Raw genomic sequence first — 23,929 nt, 5'->3', positions numbered from 1 at the left:
GATGAGATCTGGAGAACAATCTGGAATTGGGGAGAGGGCGTGGAGGGTGGCCAGATCCTCCCCACCCCACCCCCAAACCCTGACAAGCAGAACACCGAACTTCTGTCCAAGTTGTCGACACTCCCAACTTTGTTTGTTTTTTGTTTTAGAACCTGGGTAGAAAGAAAATAAACAACGGCACACATTTCCATTCAGGCTGGCTTTAGGGGAGCTTCTGGATCTGCGGAGCTTAAATGGCGCCCGAATTGGAGTCCATACACACTTTCTCCATCTTACACCTACACGCTGAGCCTTGAGACTCCTGGGTAAGTAAGCCAGGTGGATGGTGTGTAAAAATGGTTAAAATCCAGGCGCCCATGGCTCACCCCTGTCACCCCAGCCACTCAGGAGGCTGAGATCTGAGGATCGAAGTTCAAAGCCAACCCCAGGCAGGAAAGTTCATGAGCCTCTTATCTCCAATGAACCACCAAAACGCAGGAGCTGAGCTGTGGATCAAGTGGTAGAGTGGGAAAAACCAAGGAAGCACTCGCGGCACTGAGCTCAAACCCAGCTCCCCCCCCCCCCCCCCCCCCCCGCACACACACCCCAGGGAATGTCCAAATATCAAAGAAAAAAGTTGTGTGTATTTTACAAGATGGTGTTGTCCGCCCCTGGCTCAATCCCAGCACCACAAAATACAAATACAACAAGTAAACAGAACTGTATCATAGCACCCGTGCTACAGGTTCAGAAACTGACGCACAACCCGCCCGCTCCAAGGCTCCAGCATCTCCCAAGCAGGTTAGCAGTAGAGGCCGGATTCGAACCCAGGTTCCCCGACACCAAACCTCTGCCCCCTGCCCCGCCTCCGCCGACTTCACACTCAGGCCCTGTGCCCTGTGGGTCCCACACCCTGAAAACTTTCCACCCAGATCCCCACTTGGGTCTCCGTTAGCTCCTCGGGGACCATGACTCTGGCCTCCCCAGGGCTGAGATTTTCCACATTTGGCGTCAGCCCCGAGGAACGTTTTGTTAGAAAGTGGAGGCTATTTTTAAATCATGAGACTTGGGCCCTCGGTGTGGGGTGCAGAGCCTTACATCCTGCCCTCCCCTGTCCCCATTTCAATTCAAACCCCCCCCCACCGCGGGTCAGCTCTTCACGGGGGCCACGGGACCCCCGTCCCCTCTGAGAACAGCAGCACACACACCTGCGCCTTTCCTGTCCACTTCCGTGCACATGGCTGCCTTCCTTCTCTCAATAGAGCCCCCAGTTCCAGATTCTGCCGACCGGCCTCCCACAGAGCCTGCTCTTCTGCAAACACTGCTCTCCCATCCCCAAGTCTGTGTGTGTGTGTGTGTGTGTGTGTGTGTGTGTGTGTGTGTGTGTGTAAACCTTCGGAAGGTTCTAGAAACTTCTAGAAGAAGCCTGGGAGGCGGGGTTCCTGCTGACTTTCACAGGAGGATTTCCCCCTCCTCCTGGCTGACAGCCACCATGGGACATCCACCTGCTAAATCTTGCATCACCTCTGAATGGAGTCATGGGAAGAAGGCTGGGCTGGGAGGTAGGGGCCTGGGCTCCAGGCGAGTGGGAGACAGCCATCGCCATCCCTGGGAAGAGCTGCTGGCTTTCTTGCTGGAGCCAGTGTCACCTGTGGAGACGCACCGTCACCCCCCTACCCCAGGAAAATGAAATTGTTCCGGGTAACAGGAAACTGGAGGGCAGAATAATGCAGGGGAGCAAGTCCCCCTTAGCTTACGCCAGCCCAGAAATGCCTGGAAGTCTAGCGTGATGGGAAGAAAATAATTGGAATACATTAATGTTTCTCATTTCCCCAAAGAGCAACACTAACGGCTCCGTAGTTATATTCTTTCATCTTTTCGCTTGCTTTTTTCTTTCTCTCTTTCTCTCCTTCTCTCCTTTCAGAACTCCTCTGGCTTTTATCCCTAGCCTTTCAAGAGTTGTGTTTTTGTTTTGTTTCTGTTCTTCACAAACCGATTTCTACTTTTCCAAGCTTTTTCTTTTTCTTTTTGCCCCTTCTCTGGTGTCTGGGGAGAGGAACACATCCACCATGCTAGACATCCACAAAGCTGCTGCCCAAAAGCCAAACCTGGCCCTCCCTTTGTGTTTGTCAATAAAGTTTTATTGGGATGCAGTCAAGCTGCTTGTTCACAGGTTCTGTAGTGGCTTTTATTCCACAACTGCAGAGCTAAGGGAGTTGACACAGAGAATGACCTAGAAGACTTAAACTACCATGTGTCTCGCTTGCACGTGTGTGTGTGTGTGTATGTGTGTGTTCTGGTGCGTGAACTCAAGGCCCTTCACTATTACTTGGCATTTTTCCCCCTCTCAAGGCTGGCACTCTACCACTTGAGCTATACTCTCACTTACAGCTTTTTTGCTGGTTCACTCAACATACAAATCTCTTTGATTTGTCTGCCTGAGCTGGCCTTGAACCGCAATCCCCAGATCGGAGCCTTCTGAGTAACTCAGATGCCAGGCCTGAACTCCTGGGTGCCAGCTACCACCTGGCTCTTTATACCAGTGTTTGCTGATCCCTGATCCCCATTTACACACCGACTTTATGAAAGTCTTTACACCTTGTGCCACATGTGTAGAGGCCGGGCTGCATCCCAGCCTCTGTCCCCTCCCTGCAATCCCCTGGCCCAGCCAGCCAGGCCTCTCCCCTGGGGAAACACCCTCAGTACAAGCTAAAGCTAAGCTCCGTGCAGGCCTTGGTCCTGGTTTGAGAAGAGGTGAGCTATGTGACACCCCTTCTTTGAAATCTGAGGATGTGGGGGATGCTATATCATCTGCCCCTCAGAAATCTCCAAGCAGATGCCCATGAATACAACAGGCCCCACACCCCAAATCTGTGGAGAATGGTGCTTCATGTTGAAGTCTCCCACAAAAACATGGCTGGAGAAGTTTCGAGAAAGGGCTGCGTAAAAATGTGTGCGCGTGTGTGCGTGTGCAAATCATGAATTACATTCCAGCAGTAGCCTCACACTCCTTGCTTACAGGCCAAAGTCAACCATAAGACGCAATCAGCAAAAGCTGTGTGACCTTGCACACGTGCCTGAAGCTCTCTGAGCCTCCGGAAGCATCCCGTGTGACCGTGGTGTGTTTTGCACGGGGTCACTGTGAGGATCTGACGACCAGGTGTGTTTCTAACCAGCAGGAGCCGGTCCCACACACCTACCAACACATCCCAGTCCTATTTTCCTCTCAGTTCCATTTTGTCACTGGTTTGAGAAGAATTACGGTAAGAAAGATTACAAATCACGAAGAAGGAACACATAGAAACCAAGGTTTCCTGACCACCAGATGAGACCAGCTGTGCATGCTGTCCGGCCGGGGCTGGGACTGCGCATGGCTAAGGGAAAGGACCCAGGCATCCATTCATATCTAACAGCAGTGGGGGGGGGGGGACACGGAGGGGGGCAGACAGTGTGACACCCCCACCTTGTCAGGTTTAGCAAATAGAAACTAGAACACATCAGCTGGGCTCACACCTGTAACCCTAGCTACGCAGGAGGCTGAGATCTGGAGGATCGTGGCTCCAAGCCAGCCTGGAGAAGAAGTCTTAGAGCTTCTTGTCTCCAATTCATAGCAAGATGCTGGACTGGAGGGGAAGGGAAGGAACTGCACGGCCCGCTTTCTGGACAAACCCAGCAGCTTCCCTTTCTCTATTCTGGTCTGATTCCTCGATTTACCAAGTAGAAGACTAGGGGCAGCAGCAAGGACGGGTGCTCCGGCCCCAACCCTGGGGGATCCTCACCCTCGGTGGGCAGGGGCCTCTATGAGAAGAACACTGCTTTGCCCTCTCCCTCCTCATGGTAGGGACCCAGGGAAAGCCCCTCCCTGAGTGGGGCCCCCTGTGTCTCAGATCTACTCAGCAAGAGGTCTGGGGGTGAGATCCAAAATTCTGCACTTCTCCCAAAACCCCCCTGGGGCCTCCCCAAGGAGCTGTGGGAGGGGGGAGCAGAGAGGTTGAACAACTCCCTCAGGGAGAGGTGAGCAAATGGGGAAACAGAGATTAGGTGGCCGTGGGCAATTAGTGGAAGGAGCTAGCCACAGAGTCCCAGCTGCCTGTCCCCAGCACCGGGGCGCAGGTGCTCAGTCCAGGCGCCCGGGGTGCCACTGAGGCGTGCGGCTCGGCTGAGATCTGGTTTCCAGGTAAGGAGGAAACAGCTGGGCCCCTGCGCCAGCACCCCGAGCGGGGACCCAGCCACGGGGCACCGCTGACGTCAGTGGAAACTCACCCCCCTGCCCTGACGCGCACAGAGATTACCACACAGAGCTCAGAGGGAGAATCGGGGGAATAGGAATGGAAAATTCTGGAAAGATACCAAACACCTGGAAGGGCACAAGGCGAAAGGGAGGTAACCTTACACCGTGTAGAGACAGAATGCAAATTGGAAAATGAATGCCATGGCCTTCCCAGAAGTGTCTGGATTTGGGAACTGGCAAACCACGTTCGCTTTTCATTTCTTTATTTGTAATGATTATTTTTCCTTTATTCTGGCTAGGAGAGGATGTAACGCTGCTGTCATAATCGTCTTCTCCACTAGCACCAATTTACGGAAAGAATATTCAAAACAAACATACTGCTGGTCTTCTAGAAAAAAAAAAGAAGAAGAAAAAAAAAGACCTAACTGGCAATGCCCAGTAGGAGCTGGCAGATTCTAGTCGGGTGAAATTAAAGTGATAATTAGTTTCCAAGAAGGGAAAAATGGAAATATGGAAAGGAAACATTAGGGTGTTTGCAAGAGAGAAGCACTGACGGCGGTCAACGTATGGTAAGGCACAAATAATTTCCATTCGTATTTTATGTCCAAACAGAAACGATTTATATCCAGGACAGCACACTGGAGAACGTATCTAAATGAACTTGTTTTATAGCCACTAAGAATCATCTGCAAGTAAATGTCAGGGAAAAAAAATAACTTGAAAACTCATTAACTTTGACTTTGACTTTGTTTATGCTTTTTTCTTTCTTTTCTTTTTTGAGAACTGGTTACTGAGCGTGTCCAGCTTTCTCCTGGATTACATTTTTGGTTGTTTTTTTTTTATCCCTCATCTTGCAGAGAGAATTGCTTCCTAAGAAATCAAGGCTGCTGGAATCAAGGCAAATGAACAAACACCACGCACACACACACACACACACACACACACACACATACACACACACACACACACACACACACACACATGGAATCACTTGCACAACTTCAGCCAGGCAAAAACACTCCTTAGCAACCAGGTGCAGGAACAGAACTGGAAACTAAGGATCAAGTGTATGAGAAAGGCCCTTCCTCCTACAGGGGTGAGCCCACTGCTGACCTCACCCCACTTCCCCATGACACAAGTGTGCAGCTACACCATCAGATGCTCTGGGCGCCCACGGAACTCTGCTGTCAAAGACGGTCCAGTATGCTGTGGCCCTTGCAAAAATGGGGCCACTGGGGGAGATAGAAAGGACTGTCTTGACTCCGAGCAAACCCAGGCAAAAGTCTGTGAGACCCTATGTGAAAAATAAACTTCAAAGTAAACCAGGCATGACAGTTCATGACTGCAATCCCAGCCATTCAGGAGGCTGAAATTGAGAGGATTGAGGATGGAGGCCAGCCCAGGCCAAAAATGCAAGATTATTTGAAAAGGTAAAGCCATAAAGAGTGGGGAAAGTAGGTAAAGTTGGTACGGCACCTGCCTAGTAACAAGTAAGAATTCAAACCCCAAGACTAAAAACATACAAAAACTAATAATAAAAAGGCTGGGGTGCTATAGTGAAGACCCTGGCTCAAACCTCAATAACAAAGGAATAAACACAGCATGTGAAGTCTTAACTACTGCAACAAACAAATATTCCATCCCACACCAGATGCTGGTGGCTCGGGCCTGCGTCTTAGCTGCTCAGAAGGCTGAGAATCTAGAGGATCACAGTTTGAAGCCAGTCTGGGCTGAAAAGTTGGCAAGACTCTTATCTCCAATGAACCAGTTAAAAAGTAGGGCTATGGGGCCAAGCAAGAGTCAGGCCCTGAGAATAAATAACTTTGGTGTGTGTTTTATGTCAAGATAGAAATGATTTTCACCCAGAAGCCCACCCTGGAGAACACAGCTAAACAAACGTGTGCTACAGCCAGTTGTATATAATTGGCACTCTACTACTTAATTAAGCCCCTCCTCCAATCCACCCTCAGCTCCTTTAACCTAGCCACTTTAAACCCACTCACTTTACCCACTGGGCATCTCCTCCACAACATCACGTGGGGAAGGGCAGTCACAGGCTTAGGGAAGTTCAGGCATCACCATCACATGAAGTGGCTCTGTCCAGCTCCATCCCTCCAAGTAGCAGTGCTGAGGATTTGTTTCTGAATCAAATGCTAACTGCTACCTTCTCTAAAGGAAAAAAAAAAAAAAAAACCACCCAGCCAGGCACCAGTGCCTCACACCTATACTACTAGCTACTTGGGAAGCTGAGATCCGAGGATCACGGTTCAAAGCCAGCCCAGGCAGGAAGGCCCTTGAGGCTCTTATCTCCAATGAACCACCCAAAGAGCTGAAAGTGGAGCTGTGGCTCAAGCGATACAGTGCTATCCTAAGTTCAGGGACAGTGCCCAGGCCCTGAGTTCAAACCTCAGGATCAGCACAAACAAGAAAAGAGAAGCATCCTCTCAGGCTAGGATGGCAGGTGGGTATCTGTCTGCTGACTTCTTGTCTTACTTGGTATATGTTTTCTTTACAAGTCCTTGGTAGGTTGTTAGTTTCCTGAAGGCAAAAACCACATGTCCCTCTAATATTCCTTACAGGGCAGGCAGTCCATATACTTGCTGAACAAATTACACAATTTATAGTGAATAAGTGCTGAACACAGGATCCGATTTCCACACCTCAATATATCACTAGGGAGGGAGCCAGGGCTTGGTTTCCACTGTCCTGAGCCTAGTAGCTACAACTCAGATCCACACATCTTACCACCTCTAAAGGACAAGAATGAGGTTGAGTATGTCAGGTGTGCTGACTCCCCATTGGTCACCAGGCTCTCTGTGTCAGGGGTACTGACTTCCCATTGGTCACTGGGCTCTGTGTCAGGGGTACTGACTTCCCATTGGTCACTGAGTTCTGTGTGTCAAGTATGCTGACTCTCCATTGGTCAACGGGCTCTCTGTGTCAGGTGTGTTGACTCCCCATTGGTCACAGGCTCTATGCATCAGGTGTGTGATTTCCCAACTGAATACATCACTGACTTGGATAATACTGTTTACCAATTTCCTTATTGTTTTTCCATTTCCTCCATACCGTGGACACAAAAAGATCTGGATGTGACCTAAAACTCTAAGAGGTACTGTGTTAACCCAAAGTTCCTGGATTTTTCAAGATCATTAAGTATCAGAATATGAAAGTCAAGTTCTACCAAGGTCAAGATCAGTGGAGTTCAGCGAAGGTCATTGAGAAGCTACCTCACTACTGTTTAACTATTTGGATCTCTGACCCTCTTACTGCTGTTATCTTGGCTTTCTTGCTAAAAACAAAAGTAGGTTACGAGGAGAATTAAATTCTGGGGTGCTGCTGCAGAGCAGGGGTAAGCACAGATACAGACAATTTGCTGCATATTTCAGTAGAGCCAGAAGGAAGGACATGAATGGCCTTGTCTCAAAGAAATGATAACTGTTTGAAGAGCTAGATCTACCCTGAGTATCCAGGTATCAAAGCATTGGCAGTACTCATCCATGTAACCAATTTAAAAAATCAACAAGTACAAGCAGAAATGAACTGCAATCAGGACTAATCATATTCAAGCACATGCCTGTAATCCCAACCACCCTGGAGTCAGAGACAGGAGGCTGGTGAGTTAGAGGCCAACCTGGGCCACACACAAAAAAGACAACTATACCAAGGGCGACATCTTCTTCTATTCTTCAAGGAGACACAAAGATTCCGCCTGTGGCCTGAAGATCTCTGGGAGTTTTGTAAATGTCCAGCAAACTTTGGCAGCCAAGGCCTAACCTGGGGAGGGAGGGGGAGGGGGAACCAAATTTCAATTGGCCCATCTGGGTTTTAAAGTCGTCTGGGAGATTTGAAACTATACCTATAAATAATAAACACAGATTCAGCCCACGCATTCCATATAGATCCTTTGATCTCAATATAGAAGGATACATATATATATATATATATATATCCATATATATATGCCCAAAATGTTTCCATAAATGCTTTCCAGGTAATTCTTCATGCTGTTACATTTTATCTCAATGTTCTGTCCAGAGCCAGCTTGAAAAACACAAAAGAGAACCAAGGGAGAACTCTCTAGAAGGAGGTGACAGAGCAGAGCAGTTCAGAGGACAGTTTGGCATGGCGCTGTGGCTCACCTAGCTACTCAGGAGGCTGAGATCTGAGGATCGCATTTTGAGACCAGCCCATCAGGAAAGTCCATGAGACGCTTATCTCCAATGAACCACCAGAAAACGGGAAGAGGCAATTGGCTCAAAGTGGTAGAGCACTCGCAGTGAGCAAAAACAGAGCTCAGGGACAGTGCCCAGGCCTTGATTTCAAGCCCCACGAACAACAACAACAAGAAAAGAAAGGCGAAGACAGCCTAGTCTCTGACCCCTGCTGCCCAGGACGCAGTATTTTAAGAAGCTGGGAGCAGAAGTGGCAGCTTCACAGGCTCACCTATTTAACCAGGACACAGCCACACTTTTTGTTTGGCATTGCCCTCTGGATGAGGCCTGTGGGGAGGGGCCCCTCCCCCCCCCGGCAGGGAGGGGGGGTGGAGGGGGAGGAGGAAGGGGAGCAGGGAGACTGTGAGATCTGGGTCCCCTCTCTCCATGTTCCCAGAGCACAGCGCTCCATCCCCAGGTGGCCTGGTAACAGGCAGAACTGTCCTGGGATCTGAACAATGAGTTTCTAGACCAGGACTCGGGGACCTGGTTTCTTTTGGCTAAAAGTGGCTCATATGTAATCAGTGCACGAAGGGGAGACAGCCAAGACACACACACACACACACACACACACACACACACACACACACACACACACACACAAGCAATCACCTCTGGGGGGAGGGCCCTTAACCAGCCTTGTCTGCCCCTCCCCTGCAGAGTAACCCCCCCCCCAAATAACACACCACCCTCCACAGCTCCAACTGGGAGGACAGAGGGAGGTCCTTCCCTCCCAGCTTACAGAAGGGAGCGAGGCTCCGCTGAATGCTTCCGCTAGGCACTTCTGGCCTTGAGAACAAACTGCTGTTGCTCCAAATTGCCAGGCTAGGTTGGCCTCAAATCCTGACCCTCCTACCTCTGCTTCCCAAATAGCCAGGATTATCGATGTGCCGACCCCCCACATACACACCCTGGCATCCATGGTTTCCTTTTTCATTTATTTATCTATTTTAGATAGAGAAGTTGTGGCTCAGGGAGGTGAAATTCCTAAGCCACTCTAGAGCTGGTGTAAGTCAGCTCAGCCCTGGAAACGGAATGGCTGCTCCCCACCTGCTCCCCACACCACAGAACAGGATGGAAGACAGGACAGATGTAAGGAGAAAGATGCCAGCCTTCCTCAAGTTGTCTCAACAACCCAGCTTCCAGGAATCCAGGCTGTGTGTCTTCCTTCTCTTAGTTAGCTTCTCTGGGCTTTCCCTGTCTGCATCTGTGGGAAGAGGGCTCCAGGAAGACGGACCTCGAAGGATGATGATAATCCTACCTGAGCCAAACCTCAGAACAGAGTCAGACATAGTGGATGCTGCACAGCACAGGGTCAGCTGAGGGAATGCGGCTGTGGCTTATGACTTTGAGAACTCCCAGACTCTGGAGTCTGGCTGTGTGGACTCTAGGCAGGTTGCTTTCCCTCTCTGAGCCTCAGATGGAAGAGGTTGGCTGGGTGCCGGTGGCTCACGCCTGTCATCCTTGCTACTCAGGAGGCTGAGATCTGAGGATCGTGGTTGAAAGCCAGCCTGGGGAGGAAAGTCTGTGAGACTCTGATCTCCAATTAATCACCAGAAAACTGGAAGCGGGGCTGTGGCTCAAATGGTAGAGCACTAGCCTTGAACTGAAGAGCTGAGGGGCAGCGCCTAGGTCCAGAGTTCAAGCTCCATGACTGACAAAAAAAAAAAAAAAAAAGGAAGAGGTTGGTGCTGTCCAAAGGCCATCAGGAGAAAGCTTAGTGCCAGGCCTAGAGCCTGACACCTGCTCACTGGCCGAGGACAATGGCTACCACCAGCCACGGGCGAGACCTGGTGCTGACCCTACCTGCACCTCCTCATAGAGGGGCCGGATCAACAAGAAGGTCAGGGGGAAAGAGTAAACTGCTCCTCTGACACCTAGACACGCACTTCTCCGCAGAGCTGAGCAAATGTGTGCTTGCGTGGCAGCGCTGTACGGAGCTCAGGAGCGTTTATTTGCCTAGACATGGACGCATTCGATGTACACAGAGGGAGACGCCATCTCCAGACAGAGCTCAGGAACGCTCCCAAGCGCTGGAGGCCGGCTCCCCTTCCACGCCTGCCGGTGCGGTGTATTTAGGTCGCTCATCGCACTACCTATCTGAAGGCAGGGCAAACCCAGCACAGCTCAAATTAGAAACAGCCTACAAAAACCTCAGCAGCCAATCGCAGGCCGGGGCCCGGCCCAGCGCACAGGCTTGCAGTGGCAGACTTCACGCACAGGGCCGGCTTGTTGGGGAATTCTCCTCGCAGGGCTGGGGATCAGCTACTGGGACAATGGGGTAAACTCCTACACGGCTGAAAACACATGTGTCAGAAATGCTCAGCGGCTTGGTGGAGTTCCCTGTAGAGCCTGGTGGCTCATACCTATAATCCTAGCTACTCGGGAGGCTGAGATCTGAGGATCTGAGGATCGAGGTTAGAAGCCAACCCAGGCAGAAAGGTCGTGAGACTCTTTTCTCCAATGAACCACCCAAAAGCCGGAACTAGAGCTGTGGCTCAAATGGTAAGGCACTAACCTTGAACAAAAGAGGCTCAGGGACAGCACCCAAGCCCTGAGTTAAAGCCCCAGTACTGGCACAAGACAGAGACAGAGACAGAGACAGACAGGGGAGGGGGTGTTCCTCTCCAGGATCCACAATCACCAGAAAACACTTCGGAAGGTTCACGCCAGCTTTGACTCCCTGTGAGATGGAGAGTCACCCACAGCCCGGAGACAAAGTGCACTTCAGAAGCAAAGAACCATGTTCAAACCACGCTGAACACACGCTCAGAGCTAAAGACACACAGCAGAAAACTTCCACTCCTACTGGGCCTCGTCCAGGCTCAGTCCCAGCCACATGCCTCACAGAGCTCCAACAGGAGGAGGAAGAGGAGGAGGAGGAGGGTACAACATAGCATGCTAGGTAAGTTTCATGTGGATGTGACTTAGTGTGGCAATGGAGAAAGAAGGGAAGAGGGAAGAAAGGAGGGAGGGAAGGAGGAAGGAGGAAGGAAGGAAGGAAGGAAGGAAGGAAGGAAGGAAGGAAGGAAGGATGGATCACAGCCATATTAGGTAGAACTACAGTGAATAATGACAATTGACTACACATGAAATCCATATGCACAAGCAGGATATGTGGTACATGCCTATAATCCCCACACCTGGAAAGCTGAGGCAGGAGGGTTGGGAGTTCAAGTCCACCCTGTAATATATAAGACCCTATCTCAAAAGATTTTTAAAAACTATAAACATAAGAAAACAAACAACTAAGCTGAACTAAAGCTAAACAGATTATTAGAACATATGATGTATGTAATAGCCTATCTTTTGTGTAAGAAGAATATTAATTTGTATAATTATGTATATATTTATCACATAAACATGTGTATATATTTATATATATAGGTGCACACACACACACATACACACATATACAAATAGGCATTCTTTGTTGTTTTTTGCAATCCTGGGGCTTGAACTAAGGGGCCTGGGCACTGTCCTTGAGCTTCTACCACTTGAGCCACAGCTCCACTTCTGGCTTTTTGGTGGCTTATTGGAGATGAGTCTCATGGACTTTTCTGCTCAGGCTGGCTTTGAACTGTGATCCTCAGATCTCAGCCTCCTGAGTAGCTAGGATTACAGGCCACCAATGCCTGGCAGAAAGATGTTTCTTTTGTAGATTGGAAATCAGAGAGGGGGGAGAGAGGGAGGGAGGGAGGGGGAGGGGAGGGGAAGAAGGACGGGGAGAGGGAGAGGGAGGGAGCCCAGCTCTCCCCAGCGAGGCCTAGGATTTTCTGTCATGGCAAAACTTCCTCTAGCTCCCCTTGATCTGAGTTAACGCAGCCCTGGCAGCCTGTGGACAGGGCTGTCATGAGCTCTGGGTGCCATGCTCAAAGCCTTCCCAGGGCTGGCAATGGCACCTAATTCCTAAAAGAATCTCAGGTAGGGCTCTGGCTAGACTACCAGTCTGACTTCCACAGTCTGAGCTGCTGCAGCTGAAAACCGCAGTCTCTCTCCTGAGAAGCCCATTCCAAGAGCACTTTCAGCCCCGCCCTGGTTAGCTCCTCTGCTTATCATTCTGGTTGCCATATGTTTGTAACCATCCACACAACCAGCTACAGATGGCCCCGTTCCTGGTGGCCTTCACCCCCACACACACACACATACCCTCTCTGCAGTATAAGATACCCTTAAAATTCTTGGGGTACAGACAGGCGCTCATGGCACAAGCTTATAATCCTAGCAACTCAGGAGGCTGAGGTCTGAGGATCACAGTTCAAAGCCAGCCTGGGCAGGAAAGTCTGTCTGTAAGATGCTTATCTCCAACAAACCACTCAGAAAACTGGAAGTGGAGCTGAGGCTCAAGTGGTAGAGCACCAGCCTTGAGTAAAAAACCTCAGGAGCCAGGTGCCAATGGCTCACACCTGTAATCCTAGCATTTAAGAGGCTGAGATCTGAGGATCACAGTTCAAAGCCAGCCCGAGCAGGAAAGTCTGTAAATAAACCACCAGAAAACTGGAAGTGGTCCTATGGCTCAAGTTTGAGCTGAAGAGCTCAGGGATAGCACCCAGGCTCAGAGTTCAAGCCCCAGGAGACACACACACACACACTGAAATGGAGGAAAGAAGGTATGGTTATCCTAAGGACAAGTCTTGTACGCCTCAAAGGACTGCATCAAGATGTCACTGTGACACTGTGCCAGGTCCCCATCAGGACCAGCATTCCTGACTTACCTCTAGGTGGCACTGGAGCTGCCCACCCTGAGCCCACCTGGGGGTAACAAGTAATGCAACTCAACTAAGCACCACACCTGTGCTTAGTAAGCACCCAGGAAAGGGCAGTTCTGATTAGCAGATGCATGTTGAGGTGGTAAGCTGTCATTCCAAGAAACCCAGAGCATCCTGTGGTCTGCCCTGCCACACCGGGGACACCCCCACCCCCACCCCGCATCTGTGCTGAGTCTGGAAAGCCATAAGGGGCTGAGACTCCCTGAAGCCAGCATCTAAAAACATCTCCTTCCAAGCGTCACCACCTCCAAAGCACCAGGCGCAAAGGAAAACGCCTCCGTGCTGAAGAAACACAAAAAAACAGCACACGCGAGAGACAGAGGAGCCTGGATGCAGCCACACCGACACCCTGATCCGCAGCCCCGGAACGCTGTGAGGGCTCCCCGGCATCTGCCGGGGCTCCTGGGTGAGGAGCAGGGCAGTGGGGAATAAGGCAACACACTCAGGACGAAGCTGCGGCCACGTGGACGCCGTCAGAACCGGGCGTCCACATGCAGACTGGCCCAGCGACTGTGGCTCAGCCACTCGGGGGCCTGAGATTTGAAGATCCAGGTTCGAAGCCAGCCCCGGCAGGAAAGTCTGTGAGACCCTTATCTCCAATTAAATGCCACAAGGCCAGAAGCAAAGCTATGGCTAAAGTGGTAGAGCACCAGCCTTGAGTAAATAAGCTAAGAGACAGCACCCAGGCCCTGAGCTCATGCCTCAGGATCCCCCCATCCCCCCGCACAAAGGTGTTTCCTGAGACGGTGTGTGTAGATCAGTGGTGGAGCACGTGTCTGCTTGAAGTCTCATCCCCAGCACCCCAAAAAAATAAAATAAAAAAGATTACAACCAGAATAAACCACAAGTTTCAGATAAACCATAAACTTCTTTCTCCCAGTGCTGGGGCTTGAACTCAGGGCCTGAGCACTGTCCCTGAACTTCTTTTGCTCAAGGCTAGCGCTCTACCACTTGAGCCACAGCGCCACCTCCAACTTTTCGTTTCTGTGGTACTGAGGAATCAAACCCAAGGCTTTGTGCCTGCTAGGCAAGCACGCGACCACTGAGCCACCTTCCCAGCCCACCATCAACTTCTGTAGCGTATTTCCCACGCCATCTAGCTCATCACGCTGCTATCTAGTCACTGCTGTTTCCCTGGAACTCAAGCTCAACTGAGCATCCTACGGGTTGCCTAGCAACCCTGTGAGCAGCGGGCATCATAAAGAACTCGTGCTAGGCAGCAGGCGGTGGCGGCAACAGAGGGGCCCTGCCTGGGCTGCAGCCTCCCCTCCCCTCCTCCCCTGCTCTCCTCCCCTCCCATCCTCCGTGGTTCTCTGCACATCTGTGACTTACCCAAGTTACACAGCGGCAAGAGGGCCTGGAACTGGAGCCCAGCACCCTGCTCTGATTCCTTTTCCCTTTGCCATCCCTCACAAAGATCCCTCACAGCCACCCTGAAAGAGGAGGGAGCTAGCTGCAGGGCAGGGCAGCGGACGCAGGCTGTGGCTCAAAGCCAGCCATAAGAGATGGTTCATGCCTGTAATCCTAGCTACTCTGGAGGCTGAGATGGAGAGAAGATCGGATCGCAGCTCAAGGCCAGCCGAGGCAGTAAAGTTTGTGAGATGCCAGCTCCAAAATAACCAGGAAAAAAAATGCTGGACGAGAGGCATGGCTCCAGTGGTAGAGCACCAACCATGAGCCAGAAAGTCTATCAAGAGCAAGGCTCTGAGTTCAAGCACGGGTATACACACACACACACACACACACACACACACACACACACACACACACACACACACACACACACACACACACACACACACACACACACACACACACAGCTCACCAATCTGATATGAACCACGATCTTCTAAATCATCTTCCTGCATATCTACTTGCCTCTCACTGAAGCCAAGCCATACCTGCCCCCTGCCCGCTCCCTCCACCTCTGATCAAAAAAACCAGTGTTTCGTTCCTCTTAGAAAACATACTAGCCTGCTCTCCGCATCCCAGGAGCGGATCCTGCTCCACTTCCCCACCAGGTCTTGAACACTCCACTCTGGTCAAACATGCTCACTGGCTGCTCCTCTGAGACCTCAGGACTTTTGCACACACTGCTGCTTTACTCTGAAGCTCTTCTCCCCGCTCCCTCCCATAGCCTCCAGGACCATTCCCTCATTTCCTGCTTAAATATCACCTTTTCCTGTTCTATGCTTTCTTTTCCTCTTCATACTACTCCAACTATTATACTCCCTTATTCCTTACACCAGGATTTGAACTCAGGGCCTCACCGTCGCTTAGCTTGGTGCTCCATTGGTGCTTTACCACTTGAGTCATGCCTCTGGCCCAGCATTTTGCTGGTTGGTTTGGAGATGAAGTGCTGGCACAGACTTTTCCACCTCCACTGGCTTCAAACCTTGATCCTTTGGACCTCTCCACTTCCTAAGTAGCTAGATGACAAGTGTGAGCCACCAGTACTTGAACTCCGGGTCTCATCTGTGCTTGGGTTCATTGGTCATGGCTGGTACTCAACCACTTGAGCCACTCCTCTAGCCCAGCACTTGGCTGCCTAACTAGAGATGGAATCTTATACCTTTCTTTCTGCACAAGCTAACTTAGGACCATGATCCTCAAAGATCTCAGCCGCCTGAGGTAGCCAGGATTACAGGCATGCGCTACAATGCCTGGAATTTATACTGATCCCTCGGTCTCTCTGTCTCATCCAACTAGAACCTGAGCTGTTTTTCTGGCAGAGGCAGATGCCCCCGCGCACACAAACCCTACACAGCGAGAGCGTGGTGAGATGAAGCAGCCCCAAGAGAGAAAAATAAAACAAAACAAAACTGGGTTTGTGAAGCAGAAAGACAGGAGTCAGGAAGACCACACAAAAAGTACCCTGTGGCTCCTCCTCCCTCCCACCCCAGCTGGAGGGGCGGCCAGGCCCCAGCCCTGCCCCTGCCTCTCAGCAGCCGGCCGTGAGAAAATGAGCCACACATATACTCCACTGTGTGTGTGGGTGTGTAGTGTGCGCATGCACGCGCACACACATACACACACACACACACACACACACACACATACGTGTGTGAGGCGATGTCTCCTCCCAGTCCAAGTTCATGGATGGCCACCTTCATTATCACTAATCTGATCAGACAGACAGCCTCTCCGACCTGTAACACGCTACTGATGAATTTTTCATAACTTTGTAGAGACATATTTTTTCCCCTGCACTGCTGTTAATAATAAACCACTCTAGAGCAAGAGATCTGAAACGAATTTCCATCTGGCCACTGCTTTCCTCCTAGCTTTCCTCTCCTCTCTCATCCGGGAGGGACTGTGGAGGTCTCTCCCTTGAAATACTATGCTTTCAGGGTGCCGGGTGTGTTGTGATGTGAACAGAACCTGCCCGGCTCTTTAAATGGGGATGAAGATACCCGTGCTAGGCTTTCAAATCATGTTTGAGGCGTGAGACCATCCATTCGAGACTTTTATTCAATTTGCAAATGAGGCTGTCTTGTTTCTCTCTAATGAGGAGGAGGAAAGGCAGGAAGAGGGGGCCAGGGAACCTCACGCAAAGGAGGGAAAATGGGGGACCAGGCACAGTAGGCCTGCCTGTCATCTCAGCTACTCAGGAGGTCCTGCAAAATCTGACACACACTCTTCTGTGAAACTCCTATCACCTTCTGATGCATTTGAGAAAAACAATGTGGGGGGGGGGGAGAAAGCATGCAGTTTTTACAACCTAGCCTGCATTCACCAATGGGAAATGTCATAAGTGACCTCATATATTAGTGAGTGAGTACTGTCATAGATTAGTAAGTGACGTCATATGTCAGTGAGCCACAGGTATATTTGCCACACTAACCTGTCACTACTGTCATTCCTAAAGCCGGGTGCCAGTGGCTCACACCTGTAATCCTAGCTATTCAGGAAGCTAGGGTCTGGAGGACTGAAATTCAAAGCCAGCCTAGGCTGGCAGAAAAGTCCATAAGACTCCATCTCTGACTAACCAGTCAAATATCAAACTGGAGGCATGGCTCAATGGTCAAGCATCAGCCACAGGCCACCAGCTCTAAGTTCTCATCTCAGTACTGGAACCAAACAAGCAAACAAAAAAACTATTACTCTGAGGGGTTCTGTGGGGTTCCACATCTGCTAAAGGGCTGTCAGTCTGCACGTGAGATAAAGCCTCCTGCGTATTCCTCACTGGGAGCCACAGAAAGTCCTGCAGGCCTCTGGAACAGGCGCTTCCGGTGCTGGGAGTCGGGGAGGCCAAGGGACAGTGCATCTGAAAATCGTCAGTCTGCTTTCTGACTAAGCCACTCTACCTTTGCGACAATTCACTCGGAAGGCTGCGATCTGGAGGATCGCAACTCAAAGCCAGCCTGGATACAGAAAGTACTGGTGTACGCCTAGGTAATCTTTGCAAAAACGAAGGAGCTGAACATAGCCCACACACTGGACCAGTGCGGGGCAGAAACAGATCTGTGGGGGCCCAAGGGGTAGCATGGGGAGGGGCGCCTGGAGCTGACCCCTGACAGGTACGAGGCACGTTTCTGTGTGTGGAGATGAAAACATGTGGTGATCATGGTTGCAAAGTGCCAAGCATCGAATAAAAGCTATCCAACTGGACATCTAAAAATGGTTAAAATGTAAATGAGTTTTTAATGTTCCATGAATTTTTACCTCAATCTTTAAAAGCTAGAAACAAAAACAGAGAATCGGAAGTGGTTGTTTTGAAGTAAGGGAAATTGCCAGGGATATAAAGAAAGCTTAAATAATGTTTTGGTTTGGTTTTGGTTTTGGTTTTCAGTCGTAGGGCTTGAACTCAGGGCCTGGGCACTGTCCCTGACCTTCTTTTGTTCAAGGCTAGCACTCTACCACTTGGGCCACAGCGCCACTTCCAGCCTTTTCTTTTTACGTGGTACTGAGGAATCAAAGCCAGGGCTTCGTGTATGCTAGGCAAGCACTGTACCACTAAGCCACATTCCCAGCCCTGCTTGTTTGTTTTTTAAAGGTAGTTCACCAAGAACATATAACCATTGCAAATGTGTGTACACATCAAAAAACAGCTAAAATACACGAAGGAAAGAGGGACGCGGTGGCTCAGCCTGTCATCCCAGGTACTTGGGAAGCAGAGATCAGGCTCAGTGGTATAGACCAGTGATCCCAGCTAAAGGACAGGAAGGATCACAGTCCAATGCCATCCCAGAACAAACACATGACACCCTACCTGAAAAATAACTAGAAAACAAAAATGGGAGAGGGGCATGGTTCAAGTGGTAGAGCATCTTTCTAGCAAGAAGGAAGAAAAACAAAGCCTGAGTTCTAACCCCAGTACTGCCTTACACAAAAGAAGAAAGGAAGGAAGGAAGGAAGGAAGAAAGGAAGGAAGGAAGGAAGGAAGGAAGGAAGGAAGGAAGGAAGAAGAGAGGGAGGGAGGGAGGGAGGAAAGGAGGCAGGCAGGCAGGGAGACTACAGGGACTGAAAAGGTCAAAACTACAATATACCAATATTCCTACAATTTCAATATTCATCTCTCTATAATCAATAAATTACCTGGATGGCACCACCAGGCAAAGAACACAGGACCACTCAGCCAGACAGAACAGACCAAAGAGAACATACCCAGAAGGATCAGCAACCTTAAAACTGTTTAAGAAAATGGAAATGGTGCAAAACTGCGTCCATTGTCCATCACTGAGTCAAAGCAGAAATCAACAACCAAAAAGCTAACAATGGGGACACATGTGTCCACAAGAGCCTGAGTCACGGGAGCCGGGAATCAGTGAGAAAGTCGTATGAGAGTGGAGAACGATGGAAATGAACCCACCAAAACCATGTGGGCCGCAGCTCCAGCAGTCAGTCCTGAGCTGGCAAGGACTTGTCGCAAAGGTAAATCGGTGGAGGCTGTGGAGAGGAGACTGTAATGAAGGGGCCAGTGCAGGGAAGGTGAGGAATGGAAAAGGGATCGGGGACAAACGCAACCAGAACACTCAGTGTACAGATGATAAAGACAATAAGGAGCCAAAGAGATGTCTGAGGAGGAGACAGACAGGGTGGGGGAGAAGGAAGGAAGGGGTACTTCCACCTAAGAACACTGGACACTTGGCTGAACAGGTTAAATTGTAACCCCCTTGGACCACCTTCTGAAGTGCAGAACCAATAAAGTATTTGTTTTTTTTAATCTATCTATCCATCTACCTAGTTATTTTTTGTCAGTTGTGAGGCTTGAACTCTGGGCCTGGGCGCTGTCCCTGAGCTCTTCAGCTCAAGGTGAGTACTGTACTACTTGAGCCACACAACGCCACTTCCGGTTTATTGGAAATAAGAGTCTCATGGACTTTCCTGCCCAGGCTGGCTTTGAACTGTGATCCTCAGATCGCAGCCTCTTGAGTAGTCAGGATTACAGGCATGAGCCACCAACGCCCAGCTTATTTATTTATTTATTACTGGTCCCCGGGCTTGAACTCTGAGCCTGGGCACTGTCCCTGAGATTCTTTTGCTCAAAACTAGCACTCTACCACTTTGAGCCACAGCACCATTTCTGGCTTTTTCTGAGTAGTTTATTGGAGCTGAGAGTCTTAAGGACTTACTTCCCTGCCCCGGCTGGCTTCAAACTGTGATCCTCAGATCTTAGTCTCCTGAATAGCTAGGATGACAGGAATGAGCCACTGATGCCATCTTAAAATATTTATTTAAAAAGAAAAGGAAAAAAGAAAGGAAGGACAGAAGGAAGGAAGGAAGGAAGGAAGGAAGGAAGGAAGAAGGAAGTTAGTTTTAAAAGAAAGAGAGAGACAGAGAGACAAAGAAAGAAACAAACGAACAAAGAAAGAAAAAGGAAAGAAAGAAGAAAGAAAGAAAGAAAGAAAGAAAGAAAGAAAGAAAGAAAGAAAGAAAGGCTTGCCAAATGCTAGTGGCTCATGCCTGTAATACTTTTCAACTCAGGAGGCTGAGATCTGAAGATCATAGTTTGAAGCCAGCGTGGGTAAGTAAGTGTTTAGGACAATGAACCACCAAAAAGCCAGAAGTGGCAGTGTGGTTCAAGTGGTAGAGAGCTAGCCATGAGCAAAAATGCTCAGGGACAGTGACCAGGTCGAGTTCAAGCCCCAGTACTGGCATAATAAATAAATAAAATTAAATAAACAAGTAAATATCTAAGTTTACACCCCAAGAAATAGGAAAGAACAAAATAAACTCAGAGCAAGCAGCAACAGGAAGGAAAAATAATAATAACAATTGCAAACAGAAACAATAGAGAAAGGGCATCAGTGGCTCATGCCTGTCATCCTAGCTATTCAGGAGGGTGAGATCTGAGGATCACAGTTTGAAGCCAACCCTGACAGAAACATCCCCATGAGACTCTTACCTCTAGTTAACCACTCAAAAAACCAGTAGTGGTGCTGTGGCTCAAGTGGTAGAGTGCTAGCCTTAAGCACAAAGAAGCTCAGGGATAGCACCCAGGCCCTGAGTTCAAGTCCCACAACTGATAAAAATAAAAAAGAAAGAAAAGGAAAGATAAAATAAGTGGTCAAGCCAAGTGCTGTGGCTCACATCTGCAATCCTAGCTATTCAGGAGGCTGAGATCTGAGGATCATGGTTCAAAGCCAGCCCAGACAGGAAAGTCTGTGAGACTCTTATCTCCAATGAATGCCCAGAAAACCAGAAGTGGCGCTGTGGCTCAAAGTTGTAGCGCACTAGCCTTGAGCAAAAGAAGCTCAAGTGTGGCAGGGAGCATCAGGCACAGACCCTGTAGGCTCAGAAAGGAAAGGAATACTGCCAGCAACTCTTTACGGGCAATTCAACTATTTAAATAAAACCTGGCAACTCCTCACAGCCTCCATCCACCAAAATTTACCCTAAAACAAAGACAGTGAGCAAAACATTCCTAAAACTATTAAAGAAATTTAATCTGTAGTTAAAAACCTTATCTAACCAGGCACCTGATGGCTCACACCTGTCATCCTAGCTACTCAGGAGGCTGAGATCTGAGGATGGCAGTTCAAAGCCAACCAAGGCAGGAAAAGTCAGTGAGACTATCTCCTTAACTACCAAAAAGCTGGAGGTAGAACTGTGGCTCAAGTGATAGAGTGCTAGCCTTGAGCAAAAAAAGCTCAGGGACAGCGCTGGCCTTGAATTCAAGCCGGAGGAAGAGGAGGAAGAGGAGGAGGAGGAGGAGGAGGAGGAGGAGGAGGAGGAGGAGGAGGAGGAGGAGGAGGAGGAGGAGGAGGAGGAGGAGGAGGAGGAGGAGGAGGAGGAAGAGGAGGAGGAGGAGGAGGAGGAAGAGGAGGAGGAGGAGGAGGAGGAAGAGGAGGAGGAGAAGGAAGGAAGGTAGGTAAATTGATTATATCGGCATATGGACTCTGTCCTACATGGCAATTTGGCAAAACGTCATGAACGGCTACAAGCCTCAGACCCAGGAATTCCACTTCTAGGAAGGAAGGGAAGGGTGATGCACAGGGCGGCCACCACAACCCTATTCACCATGCAAAATGAGGAACAACTTCTCAAAAACAGAATCTCGGATAAATGACAGAGTGAGCCTCCAAGTCATATTAATGCAGCCACTAAACATAATACTTTAGCCGGATGCCACTGGCTCATGCTACTTGGGAGGCTGGGAACAGAAGGATCACAGTTCAAGGCCAACCCAAGAAAAATTCACAAGGCCTCACCTCCACAGAGCGAAGCTAGATGCAGCAAGCAGCACAAATCAAGGCTCAGATGCACAGCAGGGTGGGAAGTGGCAACCCTATCCTAAAAAGAAGTGGTGTAGGCTGGGCACCAATGGCTCACGTCTGTAATCCTAACTACTCAGGAGGCTGAGATCTGAGGATCTCGGTTCAAAGCCAGCCTGGGCAAGAAAGTCCATGAGACTCTTATCTCCAATAAATCACTTGAAAACCAGAAGTGGCACCGTGACTCAAGTGGTAGAGCGCTTGCCTTGAGCTGAAGAGCGCAGGGACAGCGCCCAAGCCCAGAGTTCAAGCCCATGAGCGACAAAAAAAAAAAAAAAAAAAAAAAAAAAGAAAGAACGAACTGGTGCAAAATAGGGCTGAAGGATGGCTTAGTAGCGCTCCAACCTAGGAAGAATGAGACACTGAGTCACATCCGCACTGGGAATAATAATAACCTGAGTGCTGGGGGCACTCAGGAGGCTGAGATCTGAGGATCACAGTTTGAAGCTAGCCCAAGCAGGAAAGTCTGTGAGACTCTTATCTTCAATTAACCAACAAAAAGCCAGAAGTGGAGCAATGGCCCAGGTGATAGAGCACCAACCATAAATGGAAAAAAACTAAAGAGATACTATCCATGAGGTCAAGTCCCAGGACCAGTACAAGTAATAATAAAAATAATACTTTAGTAATATAACACAGTGATATATATATGTATATGTATATGTATGTATGTACTGCACTTCATCAGGGTACCAGTGGCTAACATCTGTAATCCTAGCTACTCAGGAGTCTGAGATCTGAGGATTGTTTGTGAGACTCTTACCTCCAATTAACTATTAAAAAGCTGGAAATGGCATTGTGGCTCAAAGTGATAAAGCACTATCCTTGAGCACAAAAACTCAGGGAGAGTGCCTGGGCCCTGAGTTCAAGGCCTAGGACCAGCACAAAACAATTAATTAAAATAAATAAAAGAAAATAAGTGTCATATCCTTGACCTTCCTTGGGCTCCAGCCTGCACACGCAACTGGGCTTGCCTGGCTGGTTCAAACTAGCGCACTGAAGTCTTCCCATCACAAACAATGTAATTCTTTAGAAGGACTAAATCATAGCCCAAGAAAATAAGTACTAGGAAACACATACTTGCAAGAGAGATGGTGGGTCCAGGGGAGAGGAGTATGGGAGAGGGGGAAGGACGCAGACAAGAATGCATTGTATATACCACAGACTTGAGGAATAGAAGGGAGGGGTGGGTAGAAGCGGGTGGAGATGCTGACGGGGTTCCACAGATCAAGATGTATTGTGCACAAAAATGTTTTTGTTAAATAGCAAAAAAAATTCAATACATAGCCTACAAAATTAAGAAAAGCGAAAGAAGGGGTTGGCTGGGAGGGCTGGGTGGAAATCTCTTTGTACAACTACTCAAAGATAATAAAAGTATTTTAAAAATTAAAAAACAACCAATAACAGTGTCACCGTTCACTGAATTTGGGGGGCAAAACACTGAGCAACAGTTCTCAATGCTTAATTTTCCTTTACCTCTCGTAGCATTGGTCTTCGGTGTATCCGCTTCCCACAGAGACTCCTAACTTTTTTTTTTTAATTTAATTTTATTTTATTTGTGAACATACTGTACAGAGGAGTTACAATTACATGGGCAGGATAATGCGTACATTTCTTACCAAGCATTGCAGCCTCCTCCTTTGTTTACCCTTCACATCCCTTCCCAGCCTCCCCCCGAAACTCCTAACTTTTTAAAAACAACTCCAGATCTTTTAAAAAAAAAAACATGTATCACAAGGCCCAGCCTAGTGGTACGAACCTGTAATCCCAGTATCTGAGAGACAAAGAGACTAGGATTGTGACTTGAGGCCAAACTTAAAAAAAAAAAAAAAGTTAGCAAAACCTTATCCCAAATAACAAGCTGACAATGGTGGTACATGCCTATAATCCTGGCAACACAGGAGGCCGAGGTGAGATGATCTGAGCCCAGCCTTAGGATAAATGCAAAACCCCTACCTGAAAAATAACAGAAGCAAAAAGGTCTGGCTTAACACCTAGCAAGTGTGAGGCCCTGAGTTC

At 49.1% G+C, this 23,929-nt stretch overlaps 1 protein-coding gene across 4 annotated transcripts in view; it reads right to left on the bottom strand.

Annotated features, from left to right (window-relative positions):
* Window positions 1-23,929, bottom strand: part of LOC138837702 (kinase suppressor of Ras 2) — a 200,459-nt gene that overhangs the window by 169,003 nt on the left and 7,527 nt on the right. Inside the window, exon 1 of one of the 4 annotated variants that reach the window (XM_070036647.1) lies at window positions 7,875-7,940. The exons of the other annotated variants lie outside the window; for them this stretch is intronic. Within the exon in view, the coding sequence (XP_069892748.1) occupies window positions 7,875-7,886 (12 nt within the window). The 5' untranslated portion in view covers window positions 7,887-7,940. Of the gene's footprint in view, window positions 1-7,874; window positions 7,941-23,929 lie in introns of those variants that run through there. 4 annotated transcript variants of the gene reach the window in all.

This window comes from Dipodomys merriami, unplaced genomic scaffold, assembly GCF_024711535.1.
Source record: "Dipodomys merriami isolate MVZ:Mamm:240054 unplaced genomic scaffold, mDipMer1.0.p SCAF_274, whole genome shotgun sequence".
Lineage (NCBI taxonomy): Eukaryota > Metazoa > Chordata > Mammalia > Rodentia > Heteromyidae > Dipodomys > Dipodomys merriami.
This window is presented reverse-complemented; position numbering and strand designations above follow the sequence as displayed.